Genomic DNA, 21,725 nt, shown 5'->3' with positions numbered 1-21,725 from the left:
AAATAAACAATAAGTACACATTAGTTTTTAGTGATCCTGGTCTCCTTATTCTAGATTATGTGTGTTGTTTCTGAGGTTTAGTTGAATCAGAAAATAAATTACATACATGATTAAACTGAACCTGGCATCCAGAATGGCAGATGTACAGTATATGTTAATGTATACATATGATTTTATAGTTTATTTTTTCCTCCAACATTCTGATTTTCTTTTTCGCTAGTATCAATAAATAATATGATGTTCATAAGGCAGAACTAATTATAAGGGACAATATTGAATGTAACACAATACACGCTACCCTCGTATTTTAACATTATTTATTGTGTATTTATTCATGTATTTATTCATATATTTATCTCTACAAGCTTTTTTCCGCCGTCACTCTGAAACTTTCTGAGGGGAGTGAAGCTGTAGACTTTCAGGTGAGGAAATTCGATCATCACGAAAAGATAGTGATCATACAGCTTATGAAGACATTTACATAGTTATGCTATATGTATATATAGTATATTTCAAGACTATGGTTGAGAATAAATTTGTTTTTTCCAGCTTTTGAAAGTTTTTTTTTGCCATTTTCAATTTTTTTTCTATCCTACTTTAACTAGTGGAGCTTGTTTAGTTAATTTAGTCATTTTGACATTCAGCCATTTTTCTTTCCATTCCCAGTGGTTTAATCTATTCTAGTCATGTTAGTCATTTTAAGAAATAAGATTTCTTTTTGATCCATTCTTGACCATTTCAAACACTTTGGGTGTTTTTCTTTTCCTGCCTACACAGCTGTTTTTTTTTTCTTTACATTTTTAAGCTGTTTTAGTTATTTCGTTTAGTTATTATTCCAGCAGATTTAGCCAGTGAAGTCTTATTGTAAAGTCATGTAGACATATATAAATAAGTCATATATGCAAATTAAAACAAAAATAAAAATATAATAACCACATAATAAAATTATTGAAACTGATTGACAGTACATACAGTATAATTATCAGAAAGCTTCAGAGAGACAATACAGAGGAGATAAGGAGCCACAGGCTGCAGGATCCTGCAGCCTATGACAAGTTGGGGCAACATAATGTTCTGGTTAGTATTTCTGCCTCGGAGCAAAAACACTGGGGTTTGAAAACTTCTGTGTTGACTGTGTGTTGGACCGGAGACCTGTCTGGGATGTAGCACAGCTTTTTTCTTATTGTGATGTACTAAGTTATATCAAGTAGGCACAATTGATGCAAAGCTGTTCTGCAGGCAGTCAGAGATAGTCAACATACTTAATTTTATTGTGGAAATATAGTTCATGGATGAGATCATAGTGTATTTGGTTTAAAAAAAGTTATCCAAAGTGGATGATTGCACTCAGTATTTCACCTGGTTTGCAGGCACTCCACAGCTCTTTAATCACACGCACGGGAACATGACCCACACTCAAAGATCCACAGATGACAACCACATCAAATGATCCTGCAGGATGTGAAGAACCAGCAGAAAACAGTGAGAAAAGAAATGTAATGAAAGACAAGACACTGAAAAAACCACACAGGTTTAGGTTGGAAGATTAGACTGAATTACATTGAAATTCATTGTGATCATACGTGGGCGATGTTCAAAACTCAGACTGAATGTCCTTAAAGATGTTACCGTAATTACAAAATGTTGTTACAACTGCTTGCTTTTTTTCTTTTTCTTTTTTTTTTTTCAAGTGGCAGCTCAGTTTGTTGCTGTACATTTATTTGATTTCACTGTGTTACTTTTCCAAATAAAAAATAATTAACATACGAAAGCAATAAGGGAGCATTCTAGCTTATTACTGTGCAGAATTCAAATCAATCGATGGTTCAGCTGCTGACAGTAGTTGACACGGTCGTACAGCAGAACGACTGACAAACAAGTTCTTCTTGTTGGCATAACATAGTTATATAGGTAGTGTCTGAAGCTCCATGACTGCTCAATGTGTACAAATGCTCATTTTTAAAAGGGGAACAGGTGAGTTAAAACAACCTTTTTCTGCAGGAAGACGCTGCTCTCCCAAAAGGCAAAGCTTGAGGTCTTGGTACAGTCCTTTCTTTTGGGCCTGTTCCAGCATCGCCTTGCTTCCATCAATACCCACAAAGTTTCCAAAGCCATACTCCTTCATCTGCAAAACACACACATCGAGTTAAAGAATGGACAGACAATGAGATAACAAGAAGAAAAAAACAACAACAAAAGAAATTACTGATAGAAAGAAGCTTTTCTCTGACTTTTTAATGACCATACCTGCTCGACCACCAGTCCAGTACCACAGGCTACATCCAGGACAACAGCTGCTCCATGGTCACCAGTGTAATGGGAGGAAACTGTCTTTGCTACTCGAGTTGCTGCTTGGTAGTTCACCATTGCCACATCCTAATAAAATGTCAAAAACAGTCTGCAATTTGGTTAAATAACTTTATTTCTGATAAATCAGATGCACCAAAAAAAGCATGAAGCTCTACATAATTAGAGCTTCATAATTACATAATTATAAATATGGACAGTTGATGAGTCCTATATTTGTCATCTGATTCTCTGAGCTCAGACCCAGAGAGACACTGAAAGAAGACAACAGTGGAAGGCCCATTGGATCAAGCCATGGCTTAAGATATAAAACATTGGGCAAATCATTTGGTTGGAATTTCTAAAATAAAAACAATATTTCTTAATTAAACTGTACCTGATCATATTTTTCAGCCCAGGAGTCATAAAAAGCCATCTTCTCTTCAACAGTGGCAGTACTGCGAGCAGATGCAATCGTTTCTTTCGCAGCATTGCTGTTTCTTTCTGGCGTCACTCCTTCCATCTCTGGACATGTAGACACAAAGGAGAATATTAAAAGACCAACAAAACAAAAGGCAACATAAACACACACTCAACACACCAGTGTGGTCAGAATGTATAATGGCTCTGCTGTCTTTCATTTGGATAGTTTGCTTTGGAAACAGACAGTAACCTTGCTGGTGACACTATTATTACATAGAGAGACATAAATCTCACTCTATATGTTTTCTATAACACATAAAACAGGAGCTAAAGTGCCAACAGTTCTTGCCTTTTCTGAGTCTTTCTCCTGTCCTTGTGGAAGCTGCAAGTGACAATTACTGAGTAGGAAACGCCAGGGGCCTGATAGTCACTGCAGGAGCGAGGCCCAAACCTTAACGGGATCTTTACGTAGACGTTTAAATGTCAGTGGTGCTCTGACCAAGAAACCTGAAGACAGAGTGAACATACATGAGCTGTTATATCAGCTGAATTCTCCAAGAAAGACAGGTGTTCCTCCCCTAACCCAACCCACCTCAACATTGACTCCGCCCACATCCAGGCTCGTTGAGCTTTTTACCAGTGCAGTGAGGGGCTTCTCTGAATTCACATTCCAAAGGAGAAGGCTGTTTCACGTAGGCACACCGTTTTTGACCTATCATCCACACGAGGCGGCATTTTAAGAGCCTGGAAATGGTTTTTCTTTTTTTCTTTTTCTTTTTCTTTTTCTTTTTCTTTTTAAATTAAAAGAAAGACATTTTTAAATACATTACAGTCATTCCAATTTGCTTTTATAGAGAAAATAGAAAAGCCCAACATATCCACATGAGCAAGCAGGTGTGTTTGCGACTGTGGAAAGGAAAAACTCCCCCAACAGGGAGAAACTTTGCAGAAACCAGACTCAGAGGTGGCGGCATTCTGCGGACCGGTTGGGGTAAAAGGAGAGAGGAGAGGAGAGGAAAGACAGAGAAAGACTTGGTGGGAAAAATAAATAAAAAATCCATACAATACCCTTGTTAGTGCTACATACATTTTTTTTTAATAATACATTAACCACAGTGATCTAAATATTTTCCAACTGCCATGAGATTAAGACCAGCCTGTGCAACAACAGAGCAAAAAAACAAAATAATCACAACAATTATAACAAAAGCAAAAACAAAAGGACATAAAACAAAACAAAAACAAAAACAAACAAACACAACAACAACAAAAGCAAACAACAACTTGATTTTGATGATTAACAGAACAGCCTCGTGAATCGCACCCAGCGACCCACCGGATCCAGGGAGGCCCCGACAAACCCCCCCAGAGAGCCACGCCCGAACCCGGAAGGCACCAGACGGAGCGCGCAGAGAGGACCCCCCCCAGGCCAGAGGAGCCCACAGGAGAAGGATAAAGGGCGCAGAGCCCCGGGCCCTGAGCCGAGCCGCCAAGCCGGGACCGGCCAGTGCAGCACTCCCAGGCCACGCGGGCAGGTAGCCCCCCCAGCCCCGACAGCGGAGCCCGCCGCACCCCCGGGGGCCATCCCCCCACCACCCCCCCAGCCCCGGCGGGACAGAGAAGGCCCCAGCCGCCGAGCCCCAGACCAGCCCCCCCCCCCCCCCAGACCAGGAAGAGTGAAGGCCCAGCCAGCCCCCCCCCATCCCCATCACCTAATCCCAGCGCACCCACACACCCATACCCAAGCATACGCATACGCATACACACACCCAGACACACATACACACCCACACAGACACACACACCAAGCATACACATACACACACAGACATACATATCTACATATATACAGACATACGTACATACATTTATGTGGTTGGGAGGGCCCGAAGCCCAGCACCCTCACCCCACCCCAGCAGAACCCCCCCACCCCCCGGCACCCCCCAGGCCAGGCCGCCACTCCCCAGGATAGATGCCAGCACCCCCCCAGATCACAGGGCCGCCAACCACCCAAGCCACAACGCCCCAGCCACAGATGGCCCCAAGAGCCCCAAGGCGGAACTTCCACCCCCCCCCCCCCCCACAGGGCTACATGGTGTATTTAATTATTGGGGACCATGTCAACTCAAATTGAGCCGACTGATTTTTCCTACAAGCAGAAATTCTCTCTAATGTGATGTGGTCTAGGAGTAAGTTTTTAAATAACTTTATATTAAGATTATGTTTTGATTTCCAGTTCATGAGGATTGCCTTCTTTGCGACGCTGAGGGAGACCAGGAGTGTGAAGGATTCATTTTTCTCTCTTTTAATTTCTGTGAGATCACCCAACAGGCAAAGTGCAGGTGAAACTGGAATGGGGAAGTCCAGGCATAATGATAAATCTTCACAGATCTTTTGCCAGAATGTTTGGACTGGTGTACACTGCCAGAGTGCATGTAGGTAGGTATCAGGGAGATTAGCTGTGCAGTTTGAACATATGTTAGTGGGAGTGAGACCCATCTTGAACATCCTTTGTCCTGTGTAATGAACTCTGTGTAGGACCTTGTATTGTATAAGCTGTATATTGGTGTTTTTGCTCATTTTGAATGTATTTCTACAGATTTGTGACCAAAGCGTTGGGTCTATGTTAATGTTTAGATCTTCTTCCCATTTGGAGGTGGGAAGGGATATTGTGGTATTGGAACATGACAGGACTGAAACGATTTTAGAAAGTGGTTTTGGTGCTGAGATCTTCAGGAGGTTAGACACTGTCTGAGGTAAGTTTAGGTTCATCTCTTCTAGTTTGAACTTTGTTTGTATTATTGACTTAAGCTGGAGATATTCCAGATAGTTATTTTGACTGATACCATACGTTTCTATTAGACCTTTAAATGGAATAAAAGAGTTATTGAAGAGAAGGTGTTCCAAGTTTCTTATTCCCTTGTTTTGCCATTTTGTGAAGTTTATTGGTTTCTTTTTTTGCAGGATGTCAGGATTGTTCCAGATGGGTGTGAGTTTGCAGGGAATGAGTGACGATCCATTCAGTTTAAGAAATTCCCACCAAGCTGTGAGCGATGTGTTTATATTGATGCTTTTAAAGCAGTTATGTTTTTTGATGATAGGACTGAAGAAAGGAAGGTCTCTGATATGGAGATCTTCACAGAAGGTTTTTTCAATGTCCAGCCAGCCTTCATCTAAGGGTTTCTGATTAATCCATTTTATAACGTAAAGTAATTTATTGGCAAGATAATAATTATAGAAGTTTGGAAGTTCTAAGCCACCTTGGTCCTTGGTGTTCTGCAGTGTTTTTAAACTTATACGCGATGGTTTATTTTTCCATAAGAATTTTGAGATATGGGAGTCCAATTTATTAAACCATGTTTTTGGTGGTTTTGTTGGGATCATTGAAAAGATGTAGTTAATTTTAGGCAGGACCATCATTTTAATTGTTGCTACTCTCCCCATAAGTGATATAGGAAGTGTCCTCCACCGAGTGAGGTCCTCTTCTATTGTTTTAATAAGGGGGGTGTAGTTTAAGTGCACCAAGTCTGACAGTTTGGCTGAGATATTAATGCCGAGGTATTTGATGTTCCCTGGTTTTAGTGGAGTATTTGATGTGTGCTGAAAAATAGAGTTAATAGGCAAGACAACTGATTTTTTTTCCAATTTATAGAATATTCTGAAATTGCAGAGAATCTGCCTATTAACTCTATTGTTTCTGGAAGAGAGTTCTGTGCGTTTTGTAAGAAAAGTAATACATCATCTGCATAAAGGCATATTTTATGGGTTACATTTGCTGTTTGTATTCCTTTTATGTTATTGTTCTGTCTAATGGCTGCTGCTAATGGTTCAATAAAAATTGCAAAGAGAGATGGTGAGAGTGGACACCCCTGCCTAGTACCTCTCTCGAGATTGAACCTTGAGGAAATTTGATCTTTTGTTTTAACACAGGCACTGGGTGAAGTGTACAATGTTTTAATCCAGGCGAGGTAATTTTGTTCAAATCCAAATTTCCGTAGTGTAGCGAGTAGAAATGTCCAAATTACCCTATCAAAAGCTTTTTCTGCATCGAAGGAGGTGATAATGGCCTTTTGTTTATTCTAGTGGCAGTGGTTTATAAGATTAATTAATTAATTAATTAGTTTTTCTTTTTTTCACATGGGTCCCGTAGTGGGGAAATTCGAAAAACCAGGGCCGGCTTTGAGGTGTGGACAGCATAGACAATCATCTGGGGAAAGATGTGGCGTCTCCTTCTAAGATTCAATGACTTCTGTGTCTTCTTCTACATTTTTGATAAGTCACAGTGCCCATACATGCCTGGCATTTGTACTACATGCCTTTCGGCCTCGTATTGAGCCGTGTTCATATTGAGGTGTGGACAGAATTGTTTTGAGAACACCAGGGTGAAGAAAGATGGTTTCAGCATGTATGGATAGAGCCTCAGACTACACTGAGAAGCTGCTCTCTTTACACTTTTATATCATCAATCAGAGAGCAAAATGCCCAGATCCCTGAGCCAGAGGTGAAGGTCGAGGAGCCACAGAGATTACTGCTGGTGAACTGTAAACGTTCGCCTCGGGGTGTCGGTAAGGACACCCAGCGAGGACACAAACGACGCTGTGGATTCTGATTCCAAATTCTTCTTTTTTCATTATAGGGAATGCCAGGGGGTTACAGGCAGGCAGTCGTGGGTATATGTAGTTGTGTGCGTGGTCCTACTACAACAACAACAAAGTAATAATCACGAGACTAATGGAGCACAGAATTATAACAACAAAGTGCCATTAGAACATCTGAAGCCAAAACAGCATACAAAGTAAACACTAACTGAATTTACCAGAACAAATGAAAAAGTACTAACTGATAAATATATCTCTAGTCAACAGTGACACCTACCGGACCTGAAAAGTACAAACCCACAAATCCCCCAGATGAGTATCAATTAACAGGTATTTTCAGAAACGACAGTAATTTACACCATTGGAACAATAACACATCTTAAGAGACTGGCACACTATATTCTTGACAGAGAATCCTCGATATATAGGAGGAAAATGTCCTAACTATGTTGTAATATCACTCATTACAAGCTGGTGGTCACATCGCTTTTAGCATACAAACAACTTCCAACACTCTGTAAACAACACATGGAACACAAAGTAAATATACTAAAAAATGCTTACAATTACAAAAGAGCGCACATGAGCTTCACTCTGTTCCATACCCACCTGGCAACCCAGTACTAGAAAACAGGTGGTCCACTAACAAACACCAGCTCAACTCAAACATAATCCATAATCATCAGTATTGAAACAAACATGCCAAACTTCAGTCCCAACACACTCTGTCCAAGCCTTCTAAACAAGGGGAAAAAAACAAAAACCACCCATGCAAAAAAAAAAGGAAAAAAAATGTTTTCCACAAAATCGGAATTTTGAATAATCTGTTACTCTAAAATGTCAGCGTGTGCAATTTTCTGTTTGCCCAGTGGTGGACTGGAAAATGGAAAAAAGAACAAAAGATGAATGTATGCATGAATAGTTAATACATTTTTTCACGACATTGTTTGTAAAACTTTAATAAAGACCCCAAAATACTATACAGAACCATTTTTGACGTGTCCATCTTGATCTTTTGACTGGTAAACTGCTTTTACTTTCATATCTCACAGGTTTACAGATATAGATTTGGATTCAAGGAGAGTTGCATGGTGATACTATTCATTAACCAAGTAGACGATGTCCAGACACAAGCTGCAGATATTACAAGGGTGTAGTTATTCAGGAGGGAAAACTTTACGCCATATCTATATAATAATAATAATGCATGGAGGTATTCTATGAGAGCAATGTGCTTCTGGATCTAATATGAATATTGTAATATATAGACTATAAAGAGATTATGTCACAGATTGTTGGGTGTGAACACATTCAAGCATCAAAATGTGCAGATAAATGTTTTATTGTGTTCCGTCTACAGTTTCTTATAGAGGTACACAACACCAGGTATGTATCCATCCTCGTGCTCTGACACGGCCCTCTCCCACTCCTCCACCTCCGTGACCTCCACTCGCGTCCAGAGCCCCTCTTCCTCCATCTGCTTCAGCAGACCCTCCAGGCTGGCTTTGTATTGCAGATTGTTTCTGTTGCTTCTCGTCGTCATGCAAATGTAGCCACCTAGTGGAGAGAGACGGCAGTGCAGGGATGTTTTTTTTTTTCTTTTCAGTTTACAATGAGGGAATTACTGGATTAAAAATCCATCATCAGAACTGATATGAACACACACTCACCAGGCTTAGCGGACTTGCAGAGATCTCTGACCACTTCAACGGGAACCTGGCCGTCACTCAGAGCTCCAATGATCACCACCACATCAAACAGACTGACTGGAAGAAGTGAAGAAGGAAAGGTTTCAACATCCATTGACCAGGGGATTGGGATGATCGAGGAACTAATACTATTGACAGATTGAATTACCCCATGTGTCAGGAAATGGCTCATCTCCCAGTATGCACTGCTTCAAGTCCTCATATAACCCACTTTCTCTGGCCATCTCCAACATGGCTTCACTTCCATCGACACCCACAAAATGTTCAAATCCCTTTTTCTTCATCTGTGTAACAGAAACATTTCCTTTTGCATTACTGATGCTGACAGTGATAGGGTGATATTCACATTAAACAGCAGCAACGAGAACATATTGTATCCCGATGAAAGAAAATCATTCATTATAATGACTTTAAAACAGTGATTAAGTATAAGATAAGATAAGATAAGCCTTTATTGATCTCACAGCGGAGAAATTTACTCGTAACATTCAGCTCTTAAGGACACTCATGAGGAAAGGAAAGGCAAGGAATGTGCAAACGGTAAGAATAGAGGTATCTTATATACAATGACTACCAAATAGGACTAAAAAATAAGATAAAAAAACAAAAAAACAAACTATAATAAAGTATAATAAGTTCTAAAGCAAAATATACAATAGGATGAGATACAAGGAAAATAAACTATGATGGGGGGGCGGCAAAGTGTAGGATAAGTACAATAAGCATACTATAGTAAAAATAATAACAATAATAATAATAATAATAATAATAATAATAATAATAATAATAATAATAATAATACCAGTGTTGGCAGTGCAGTGGCGTAGATAAAGTGGCACAGATAAAGTGTCCTAGATGCAGGGGTTGTTGCACATACTGTTGCTGTTACTACACAGTCCTGTTGTACAGTCTAACAGCAGTGGGGATGAAGGACTTGCGGTAGCGCTCCGTCTTGCACTGAGGGTGTCTCAGTCTGCCACTGAGAGAGCTCCTCAGCTCCTCTACAGTCCCGTGCAGTGGGTGGGTGGTGTTGTCCATGATGGAGGTGGCCTTAACTACCACCCTCCTGTCGCTTACCTCCTTCACAGAGACCAGTAACTCGATGTTTACCTGTTTGGCCATAAGTCCTGTACCACAGGCCACATCCAAGACAACAGCTGCCTCTGAGGCACCACTGAAATGGGATGAGATTCTGTTTGTGGCCAGACTCGGTGCCCGGTATTCCAGCACAGCCAAGTCCTATTCAAAAGAGACGCTTTAATAATATAAGGATATAAAGCATTGCCTCATTAGTTGTCACAACGTCTTCATAAATTGATTATTTGGAGGGGAAAAAAAACGTTTAAGGAGTTGTCTCACCGGCTCATAGTTCTTTGCCCAGGAGTTGTAAAAACCAATCTTGTCTCTTGCTGTAGAATTTTTATGAGCTGATAATACAAGAGCTTTCACATTTTCAAACGTGTTTGTGACAGAAGACATGATGTTATCCTGTGGAAAACCATATAAAAAAGACAAGAGAGAAACATTTACCATACAACAACAAATGTGACCAATTAGAGTGAAATCAAAAAAACTATATTCATATAGTTACCTCCTCTCATATATATATATATATATATATATATATATATATATATATATATATATATATATATATATATATATATATATATATATATATATATATATATATATATATATAGTGAAATGTTACATACTCATTATGCAACTCTCTTGATAGTTGAACCTTACTCACTGCTTCTTTATTTTCTTTTTAACATCCCTTCCTGATTTTTTGCTGTTTTCTTTCCGTTGTTTAAAATACCTTGTAACAATTGTTTTGATTTATTTTTTATTATATCATCAAAATCTATCCTGCCATGTTGAACACAATATAAAATGGTCTATTAATCCCAGAGGAACTTTTACAGCGTTGCTCCACATAGAATCGAATCCAATAAATAGATTAGAATGTTAAAAAGTCAAATGAGTTACAATAGAAATACATCTTAAATATTTAACGTCTGCAAGGCTTAAATGTCCCCAATAGTTACAGAGAAATTGGCAAATCAGCTATTTATTACATTATTAGAGGAGATTAAAGCAGCAAGCGTGAACTTTTATCTAGAGAAAATGCAGACATTTAATCGATTATCGATGTACTGTTTTTCAATTTTTAAATCCATTGTAGACTCAAACTTTTACAATAATGCCAATTTAAAACGTCGACTCGTGAAAATGTTGTAAACGAGACATTAAACAAAACGTACCTACGTTAGGTAACTCTGGAGTCCTGCTGGTGAGTAAAACATGCAGAAGTAGACGGTCGGTTACCGCAGAAATGTCTCCTCCCTGGTGTTTTTGATCCGATTCATTAATTTATATCCATAATATTCACCAGGAAGCAAAGAACAGCGTGCAGGGACGTTTTTGTTTCACCAGTGTGTACCCTTAGTTTTGACTGACAGGAAAAGGTGCGTTCACGAACATTCGATTTTTCCATTCCCCTAAACTCTGGACCAACATCTTGTATTCCAACGCTATGTTGCTGTGGGAAAGATTTTAAATGCCTTTCCTTCAAATTAGTGGTATTGTTCTGATTTGAACATATAGTTTTCTCCCACAAATGCAATTAAATAAAAATGACAAAAACCTTGATTTGATAATGTTCCTTCATGTAATGTGCTATACAAGCTACAAGCCGTAATGAACGTTCTGAAATGAAAGAACGTTGTGATAGCAAATTATCTGATTGTGCAACTTTGGCCAAAACTATATATGCAATATTGTTTATCATAGTGGTATTTTATTGTAACTTTTCTATTGTAACATTTCCAATTGTGAAAATACCTAATGTGAAAATATGTTCAAATGTTTTCATATCCACCCAGCTTCTGTAGTTGTTTTACTTTCTTCAGGCTGCACAAAACTCTTTAATCTATTAAAACAATGTCCTCCTATTGCGAACACAAATTACATCAGATAGATAGATAGATAGATAGATAGATAGATAGATAGATAGATAGATAGATAGATAGATAGATAGATAGAGCCAAAGATTAGTTGTTTCTTCATGCAAATCCATTGTGCTTGTTTGTATTTTATGTATCGTTGTCCTCACAACAATCCATTCAGTTGACTGGTCATGGCTCCTGACGGCACTGAAGGCTCTTTTTCCGACGCCTCTGAAGGCGTCCTTGTGCCTTAAATTCTTGCGCATGCGCAGTGTTTCTGCTGTGGAGCGTCTCGGAGTCAAAACAAAAAAAAAATAAAAATCAGGTTTAGGCTAAACCACGTAGCAACACGCTACCCGTTAGCACTGTTTTACTAGGTGTTTTTGTTTTTAAATAGTTACAAATAGTTTGGGAAGCTACGTTGGACCATGGAGGTGCTTAAAAAGCTTCTCTGCCTCCACAGTTTGTTCCGGACAGTTTCCGTGGCTTCGTTGGAAAGTTGTTGAGGAGCAGAAACAGTTAGCTTAGCATCCCAAACACAAAACCTTGTCTTGTCAGCCTCGGATGACCGTACAAGTTTTACTTTCTGGTAAACTCCCTCGTCTACTTTTAATGTTTTATATACCACGTATAATGTTTTGTATTGGCGTAACTGCTTGAAATAAATATTTATTTAAATCTTAAAAGAGTAGCACATCTGACCAGTACTCAAATTGTTGTGCTACACTTAAGTGTTGTTGAATCACTTCAGCATGTGATTTCTCGTTTTAAAAGTTTTTTTTAACAGGTTTCTCGTGAAAATAGCTTCAAAATGTCCATCCTGGGGTTAAAGAAGAAGCAGCCCAAGACTTTTAAAGTTAAAGTCATTACTATGGATGCAGAGATGGAGTTCAGCTGTGAGGTATGGATTACTTTAAATAATGTTGTTTTTTTCTTATCTGAGCTTTATTAAGTGTTTCAGACTGTAGTTATATACTGTGTGCAGCATATATGTTAACCTATATGATAATATGCCCATGCCTATGTGATCAGTCACCTCATATGTATTTAATGAGGTCTAAAAAGGCCTTTCTTGATTAGACTGTTTACTCTCATTTATATAAATTGATTCAGACAGATTTCAGGGACCTCATGTCATTTATAGTGTCTGTGTGCAAATCCCTCAAAGAGGCATACAAAAATGGCACTCATCCTGATTAGAGAATCACATCTATATTAAATCATCAGCTACATAGATGTTAAAAAGCAATATTGTCAACCTGACGTAACTGTTTTCTCAGTGATGATAACTTCATTTTATATTGTGTGGTGTTTGTGTATACATGTTACCTGTATAAATCATATTAAAGATGTGCCTCATCAGAATTTTCTCAATGTTATTATTGTTGTTATCATGTAATCACCATCTCACAAGTGGTATAGAACACCAGATATAAGAAAGTACAATAACGTTTTGCATCCACAGTCTTTTTATTCTTATTCTTTGTTTCTTTCAGGTAAAGTGGAAAGGTAAAGATCTCTTTGACCTGGTGTGTCGCACTGTTGGATTGAGGGAAACCTGGTTTTTTGGACTGAGATACATAGTAAAAGACACGTACGCCTGGCTGAAACCAGAGAAACGGGTAAGTTTGGAGGTCAGCTGAATGGTGGGGACGATAAATTAAATTTAAAAAAAAGTGACATTTGTGGTCTGGAAATAAGTCCCTATCTTTGATTTTAGCTTTTTTATAAACTGTTTAGATCATTTTTTTTTAACAGTTCTGTGAGTATTCCACTCCACAGACACGGATAATGACATGGTTAGGTGTAATATTGTCGTCATTGCGGACTTTTTCATTTCTCTGCCTAATTTCAAAAATATTTCCACCAAGGTTTTGGACCAGGAGGTTCCTAAAGACTCTCCAATCACATTTCATTTCCTGGCGAAATTCTTCCCAGAAAAAGTCGAAGAGGAACTAGTTCAAGAAATTACTCAACACCTCTTCTTCTTACAGGTAATTCACATTTACATGTTTCAAAAAGGCTTCATGAGAAACTGCTGCATTTTTGACAAAGACTGAGAAGTGCCTTATGTTCTCTACAATCTTAACCGCTTCATTCAGCACTTTACTCTATTTACTGGGCTTGTTTTTGTGTTTACTATGAGCTGTCTTTGTGTACTCTTACTGTCGCTGTCCGTCATCTATTGTGCCAAATTTCTGCCCCGCTGCTTTTATGAGCGTGCCAATCAAATATTGTCACCACAATGAAGCGCGCTTATGTCATCTTGTGTGTTTCTTTAGGTAAAAAAACAGATATTAGATGAAGAGATATTCTGTTCCCCTGAAGCCTCCGTTCTGTTGGCATCTTATGCCGTTCAAGCCAAGGTAAGGAAGCCACGATAGACTCAAATCAATGTTTTATGTGTCGTCTCGAATCGTGTCCTGCTTTTGAGGTTCAACGGCTTCTTCCTGCGGGAACAAAATGTTTTGAGGAGAAACGTTTGGAGAAAAGGTTTCATTGTGTGCATCAAATTAACAAACCGAAAATAACTCCTGCAGGATTCAGAGGAAGATGTAGAACCTATTTACAGCCCAGATGTTTATGATGGCATGAAACTACTTTTTAACTGTGCAACATTCCATTTTTTTTTTGGTTTTGTTCTTTTCCACCCCCTCAATCTCAACCACAGTACGGAGACTATGATCCAAACTTTCACAAGCCGGGCTTCCTGGCGCAAGACGAGCTGTTGCCTAAAAGAGTGAGTCTATAACGTCGTGTGCATTTTTTTAAAGAATTGTGTTATTTTCCTTTCATGAGAGGCTTCTTTTCATAGTCGTCGGTGTTTGTGAGCGTTTGCGTGTCAGTGAGGATAATGTCTGTCTGTGATCTTGTGTCTTTGTCTCAGGTCCTGATGCAGTACCAGATGACAGCTGACATGTGGGAGGAGAAGATCACTGCCTGGTACGCTGAGCACAGAGGCATCGCCAGGTAAGACAGCACCCCCCCCCCTGGGGGGGGGGCGCTGGGATCATGCAAGTGAAAATAAACACTTAATGTTTCTGAAATTTGATTTGTGGGTCGGGGTTTATGCCCCCTTGTTGCTAAATTTCCACCCGGGTTTGTGCAGGGATGAAGCTGAGATGGAATACCTGAAGATCGCGCAAGACCTGGAGATGTACGGCGTCAGCTACTTTTCCATTACCGTGAGTAGAATTGTCTGCTTCACATTACCGTCAAGCCCTTTATCTCAGAGCTCCTCAACACTTCATAATTAATTCCCAGAATGATTCACCGTCACGTTTTGTGTTTATTTCAATCAGAGGTGTAATCAGACCTATTTGACATGCTGAAATGTGTGTAATTAGGACTTAATGCGTTGTTGTGTTTTCTATTTCACATTACCAGCAAAATAAAAGGGATACAGAGCTGCTACTTGGAGTGGATGCTCAGGGGCTCCACATCTACAGCCCCAATAGCAAACTCAACCCCAACAAGTCCTTCCCCTGGAGCGGCATCCGCAATATCTCCTACAGTGAAAAAGAGGTAGGAATAGAGAAGTAGCTGTGATATATTACTTATATTCGTCTATAGTTGCAATACAAATGACAGTAAACATCTGTTTTCCTTCCTGTTCCATCACTTTCTGCTGCTTGAACTGAATTCAGTGCATTAAAAGTTTTCATGACACGCATTTCATCGATTGCTGAAGTTTGCAAGGTTCGACATGGACGTTTGAAAAGTGTCTTTTCTTCTATTCTGGGCTGACATTATTAAAAAAACAAAATCCCTGAAAGCAGTGAGTTTAAATTCAGTAAAAGTCTTCCATGTTTTCATTTACCTTTTTTTTTTTTCCAGTTCACAATCAAACCTCTGGACAAGAAAAAAGACGTTTTCAAGTTCTACTCGTCTCAGCTGCGAGTGAACAAGCTGGTTGGTTTTCATCTTTGTCCGTGTCAATGATCATCTGTCATCAAGCCGTATGTTTGACTTGTTGCGTGCGGCCCGGCCTCTGTAGATCCTGCAGTTGTGCATTGGGAACCACGATCTCTTCATGAGGAGGAGGAAGGTTGACTCCATCGAGGTGCAGCAGATGAAGGCTCAAGCCAAGGAGGAGAAAGCTCGCAAGAAGGTTGGACGTCCTGCCAGCGGTCGGCTGTGCCGTCGTGGTCGATTTTCCCCGTGATGATGAAAAGGTCTCTTGTGTTTTAGATGGAACGACAAATCTTGGCACGAGAAAAACAGATGCGGGAGGAAGCTGAACGAGCGAAAGAGGAGATGGAGCGACGACTCTTCCAGCTGCAGGACGAGGCGCGGCTGGCCAACGAGGCGTTGGTGAGAACTCCCTGCTTTGGCCTGAAGGATTTTCTTGAGCACAATCTGAAATAGCTCTTTTTTTTTTTTTTTTTTTTTTTAATGATTGATTTCGTCGTCCAGATTCGGTCCGAAGAGACGGCAGACCTGCTGGCGGAGAAGGCCCAGATCGCCGAGGAGGAGGCCAAGCTGCTGGCCCACAAGGCTGCGGAGGCCGAGCAGGATAGGCAGAGGTTAGAGGTCACCGCCATGAAGACCAAGGAGGAGAAGAGGCTCATGGAGCAGAAGATGCGGGAGGCGGAGCAGCTGGCCGTGAAGCTGGTGGAGCAGTCGGAGCGGAGGTCTGAAAAACATCATTCGTGGAATTCAGTCGTCGCTTTACATTTTAAGACCGATGTGAGAAACTTTGATGGGAGCGTTGTCGGAGCCATCATCTGTTTGTATCATCGCGCGTCTCCCTTGACGGCTGCTGCCGACATCGTCAGCACAACTCGACACTTGGAAGCGGTTCTTTCGCAACAGATTTCAGATGTAAATTGTGCTCAGGTGCAAAACGTTTGCTTCACTTATCCTAATTCCAATTTGATTAGGGTGCAGCTGGAGTAAACCAAATGTGACCGATATAGTTTAGAACTGCACAGCTGCGTGAGGACCCACAAGCTCACTGCTTTGCTTCATTCTTTGATCCTAAAATTTTATTAAAGAAAGAAAAAGAAAAAAAATGTAACTCGCTCATTTGGTTCCTCGTGCTGGTGCTCAGAGTTAAGCATTGACCTTCAGTGTAGTAGAAGGGCATCCAGTGTAAAGACTCGCTGTTTGTGCAGCTCTTGTGAAAAGGGAGCATTTAAATACGACCGTTCCGTTGTCATGGTGACCTGTGCTCTCAGGTTGAAGGAAGCCGACCACCTGAAACAGGACCTGACGGAAGCAAAGGACGCGGAGCGGAGAGCCAAGCAGAAGCTCCTGGAGATCACAAAGACCACATACCCTGTAAAGAGAGTCACGTTTTTATTCTTTAATGAAGGATGTTGCAGTTGTTACGTTCCACTTCGTTATCACCGACATAGTGCAGTGCAGCCACTTTAATAACTGAGACAACTGATTAACTGCTCTGCTATGAAACTAATTATTAGGTCAGAGATTGAATCGGGAATATGTTTGCATTCCAGATGTTTCTTTCTGAGAGGAGTTGTCTTTGTGCTCATTTATTGCTCAACGTTACCGATTCATTATCCGTGATGGAATTAAACGGCCACAGAAAACATGGAGGTTTATTCTCTGTGGTTTTATGAGTATTGACACTTGATGACAAACAAGAAAGGGTTCTTCCTGATGTTTTTGTCCCCACAACAAGCACAGAAAATCCTCGTCTGGCAGTTAAACCCCAGAATGTGAGAAGACGTCGTCTGTGCTGATCCTTTGCATTAGATGAGCTTAAACCAGCCACAGTGCATGATGCTTCATCTTGAATGTATGTGTGCACTTTACCGACAGCAGTTTACTTGTCTTGCAGCTCATAGCAGCGTACTCTCCCCCCCCTGCTCCTGCTGAAGCCGCCGACTTTGGCTATGAACCCTCCCGCCTCGACTTCAAGGACTCCGACATGAAAAGGCTGTCTATGGAAATCGAGAGAGAGCGGTGAGTCGAAGTCGAACGCCCCGCCGCGACACTTTAGAGAGAGAGAGACGGCGTTGGCTCCCGAGTGTTAACGCCACCCTCGTTGTGCATTAACGCAGGCTGGAATACATGGAGAAGAGCAAACACCTGCAGGACCAGCTGAAAGAGCTGAAGTCTGAGATCGAGTCCCTCAAGCTGGAGGAGCAGCAGCAGCAGGCCAGCCTGTACAGCCTCCAGAGCGAGGCCCGGGGATACATCCAGGAGCCCGTCTACATACCTCACAGCAACGTACGTACGGCCGACACGTCGGCCGGATCCCGCTTTATTGATTCCAGAGGTTGTCGAGTTTGACGGCCACAGGAAGGAAGGATCCCCTCGTGGCTCCGTCGTGGAGTTTGGCAGGAATCTGTTGCTCAAGGTGCCCCCTGCCGTTCAGCAGGACCACCTCATTCAGAATGGATCCCTCTGATAACACCTGTACACAGTCCATGTTCTTTCAGCTTCCTGTTTGTGCTCGACATTACAACTGAGACTCCATCTTACCGACCGTAACAGGATTAAGTTTCTTTCCTCTGTTTATCGTAAAACATTCTGGGTAGATTTGAAAACCACAGCTGAATCTGGAGCTGCAGTGTTTATTCTTATCATCACGATTATTCAAATCACTTTAGCTGCCAACATGTGGGATATAAAGTAGGCAGTAAAGAGTTAATCTGCACATGCTCAGTAGATGGACAATAACAATGTTTCCTCCAGACTGTTAGTGTTCACACTGTAGTTTTAGAGTTGAATTACCCGGACCAACAATCCAACTTTCATTTCTTTTGTTTCCGCAGAAACTGACATTTTCAGATTTTTGCTAAGCAAACACAAAACCTTTTTTTATTAATGTGCCGAGTACATTATGAAGTACACGCTCCAGCTAATTCCCCCAACTTGCTGCAGGTAACTCCAGATAACGTTCTTGGCTTGCCGTGTTTCACAAACTGCTCCCGAACTTGTCTTGCAGCGAAACTCCGCCTACATGTCTCAGATGACCTTCTTTGAAGAAGTGTAAACGACGTTTCCTGCACGACGGGGAAGGAGACGCCTCCCGCTACTGTGACTCAGTGCTTTTATTCCCGCCAAAACGTAACTCCAGGCCGGCCCGACGTGAGCACACACCGCGAGCGTGTGCGCGGCGCCACAGACCCAGACCCCATCCCGCTCGGTTGTACCACCTGCTCCACTGCAGCACCTTTGACGTGTACAGAACCCAGGAATGTGCGACACACAGGACATGCAACACTACTTCAGGATGTTGTGTTGAAGATGGATGAATGAGTTTTTTTTGTTTTTTTTTTTTTTTTTATTATTATTATTCGTTGATGTTTTTTGTGTGGTTTTTAAGGGATGCTCAGAAATATGCCTGCCTTAACGATGACTCCAATGCCTTAAAACCCTTTGGAACATGGAAGCTCAGAAACCAGCTTCAGATACCGTTCCTGCATCAGGTGTATTATTTTTTTTTTCTTTTCTTCTGGGCTGAATTCTGTAAATATGGACGCCTCAGTCTCTCTGTTTCAAAAAAACAAAAAGGTGGCATCAGAGGGTCTCAGCAAGTGCATGAAATAAACCCCCAGCAGCCTGAATTAGAGATTAACTGAGCTGCTGCTGGAAGCAGCTCCGAGCACCAAACTGTTGTGAAATTGGAGGCGAACAATAAGAGTATGTTACGATCCATGAGAATGTTTGCTGATAGTTGTGAACCCTCCGTCTGGGCAGGGACGATACCAGACACTTGGCGATGTTACACTCAGTATTTGATCTTTGCTTTTGGTCCTTTTATTTGCGCACGGCCTTCACTGATAGCGACACACACTTTATCACCAGTGCCGGTGGAATCACAGTTGTAGTTCCGTACAAAGCTACAAGCTTGTGCGCTGCCATTTCAAGTTTTTATACTTCTACTGCTGATGTGCCTCTAACTTTATTTGTTTTTCCCCCATATATCTGGAGGTTTTATTTGTGCATCATCATGCTCCCGTGCCTTAGAATAATTTTAACTTTGGGGGTTGACGTGTTCCCCAAATGAGCTGACGAAATAGCAGATCGATGGCTTTCCTGTCAGATCAGAGCACTTCTCAGGGTTTGTGTCGGTGACAATCGCTGCAGGTAGTTTTTTTTTTTTTTTTGTTTTCCCATGAGGTGTTCGGCGTCGGTTATTTCATCTTTGATGGGTCTAATAGTGATTCATTAAGGAAAAAAGGGAGGGAGCGGCAGGCTGTCAGACACACTGACAGAAACTCAGCCTGTGGGACTGGTTCAATCATGAACACTTAGAAATGATAGATCATCATCCAGTAACACTAACCTTAGTGGAAAGTTCCTATCTGCTTCACTTTGCTCATTTAACCTTATTTATTTGTGCTTAAAAAAAAAAAACCCATCTAACATCACCATCGTATTTTCCAGAGGTCTGCGACTGTGGCAGGAAACTGATTATGTCATTTAGAGCTTGTTTGTTCGTTCTGTTACGGGACTTTCCTGACAAATTCAATTGCAGTGTTAAAAAAAAAAAAAAAAGTCTCGCATCTGAAAACAGTGGGAGGTTGTGTTTGAAGAGACTAAAATGTTACAATTCCACAGGAGGCCTTCGGCAACGACTTTGTAACCTCATGTTATCATGTGTATATCATTTCAATACAAAAGTGACGATACAACAGTGTGTCTGTGTGTGTGTGTGTGTGTTCACTCGTGAATTATTGTGGTTTCAGTAATAGGAGCCTTGTTGCAGCTCGTGCAGTGGGCAGAGCACTGAGGTCAGATACACAGTGTGGCGAGGGGTTACAATTTGGTCTGTCAATGTATTTTGACATTCTGAAACCAAGATTATATAGTTAAAAAAAAAGCACAAATAATTATAGGAAACTTTTAATCTTTTTTTTCTCTATATAATTGATGAATAATCCCTAAATTATTTGTCGGTCTCAAGAGAAATGAACATTTCTCATCTCATTGCCACGCAGTTTCGGGACTAAAACATGAGTGAAGGTGAGCATTTTCTCCCTTTTTCACACAAATATGAGCGTGTGTCACTGTTGTTTAGCCTTTTCCTGCATCCAGCTAGTTATGAGCTTCAGCGCCTCGTGACCCTGAATTGGAAAAAGCAAAAGCGGTGGTGTAGTGAATGAATATACCGGGTTAGGATTTGTAGAATCGATCTGCTTGCATCTTGTCATTAAATGACATGCAGATGTGCATTGGCCCTGCATTCTTTAATTACATAATGATAATAATGGCTTTGAAAGGGACGTCAAACTAATTTTAGTTCAGGAGACACAAACAGCCCGATTTCATCTGGGGTATGCTGGACCAGTGAAACAGTGCCATAATAACCTTTGAATGGAAACTTTAAAGTTTTCCTCTCTTGTGATAAGTTTTAAAAAAGCCTAGTTTTGTAAAATGTTCCCCAATTAGTACTGAAATTTACGACAATCTCAACAGAAAGCCAGTTTGAGTGATACTGTTGCGGGACGGTTTTGGCCCACAGGCCTTGAGGTTACAAGGACAAGGTTTAGAAGAGCTCCGTGTTCTGAAGAGAAATTACTTTTTGTTGCCTCAAGTACTGAGAAATTAACAGCAAAGCTCAACTATCACAGATCCCAGACTGAAGACGCATTTTATATTGAACATTTTAAAGTGAAGTAGAGAGTGCAGCAAAGGCAAAGGGACTTAAATAAATCAGATATCCCTCGGTCACTGTAAAAGGCCATAACATGCATGTAAGTGGATTTCTGTGCATAATGTGTGTGTTATCAAAACACCACATGCCCTCAGCTGAAAGTGCAGCAGCATGTGAAACC

General features: G+C 40.8%; 3 protein-coding genes across 6 annotated transcripts in view; 1 reads left to right on the top strand and 2 right to left on the bottom strand.

The window, feature by feature from the left end:
* LOC308139095 (claudin-4-like) overlaps positions 1-9,804 on the bottom strand; it is a gene marked incomplete at both ends in the record, with an annotated part of 86,946 nt that extends 77,142 nt beyond the window's left edge. Inside the window, one exon of the mRNA XM_080508425.1 lies at positions 9,763-9,804. The remainder of the gene's footprint in view (positions 1-9,762) is intronic.
* LOC308139088 (methyltransferase-like protein 27) lies at positions 8,634-11,380 on the bottom strand. 2 transcript variants are annotated; one of them, XM_080508416.1, is made up of 6 exons: positions 11,287-11,380; positions 10,376-10,504; positions 10,127-10,255; positions 9,165-9,300; positions 8,978-9,073; positions 8,634-8,864 (listed from the first exon to the last, which is right to left on the bottom strand). In XM_080508416.1, the coding sequence occupies exons 2-6, from the start codon at positions 10,493-10,495 to the stop codon at positions 8,662-8,664; spliced, it is 684 nt and encodes a 227-aa protein (XP_080364542.1). In that variant the 5' UTR covers positions 10,496-10,504; positions 11,287-11,380; the 3' UTR covers positions 8,634-8,661. The 2 variants fall into 2 exon arrangements, with proteins under 2 accessions (XP_080364542.1, XP_080364543.1); XM_080508417.1 differs by having other exon boundaries at positions 11,291-11,372.
* A 918-nt stretch (positions 11,381-12,298) lies between these two features.
* On the top strand, positions 12,299-20,854 carry nf2b (NF2, moesin-ezrin-radixin like (MERLIN) tumor suppressor b). Of its 3 annotated transcripts, XM_080508613.1 has the most exons (17): positions 12,299-12,559; positions 12,745-12,871; positions 13,467-13,592; positions 13,842-13,964; positions 14,253-14,336; positions 14,642-14,710; positions 14,858-14,940; positions 15,080-15,155; positions 15,358-15,495; positions 15,808-15,882; positions 15,968-16,081; positions 16,162-16,284; positions 16,387-16,604; positions 17,151-17,253; positions 17,777-17,901; positions 18,000-18,168; positions 18,890-20,854. In XM_080508613.1, exons 2-17 carry the CDS (start codon positions 12,782-12,784, stop codon positions 18,935-18,937), a joined length of 1,764 nt encoding a protein of 587 aa, XP_080364739.1. In that variant the 5' UTR covers positions 12,299-12,559; positions 12,745-12,781; the 3' UTR covers positions 18,938-20,854. The 3 variants fall into 3 exon arrangements, with proteins under 3 accessions (XP_080364739.1, XP_080364738.1, XP_080364737.1); XM_080508612.1 differs by having other exon boundaries at positions 12,758-12,871; positions 18,000-20,854; XM_080508611.1 differs by having other exon boundaries at positions 18,000-20,854.
* Positions 20,855-21,725: the final 871 nt, after the last annotated feature.

Source organism: Blennius ocellaris (assembly GCF_963422515.1).
Source record: "Blennius ocellaris genome assembly, chromosome: 14".
NCBI classification, from domain to species: Eukaryota; Metazoa; Chordata; class Actinopteri; order Blenniiformes; family Blenniidae; genus Blennius; species Blennius ocellaris.
Note: the sequence above shows the minus strand (reverse complement) of the source record. Positions and strands in the feature narration are given on the sequence as shown.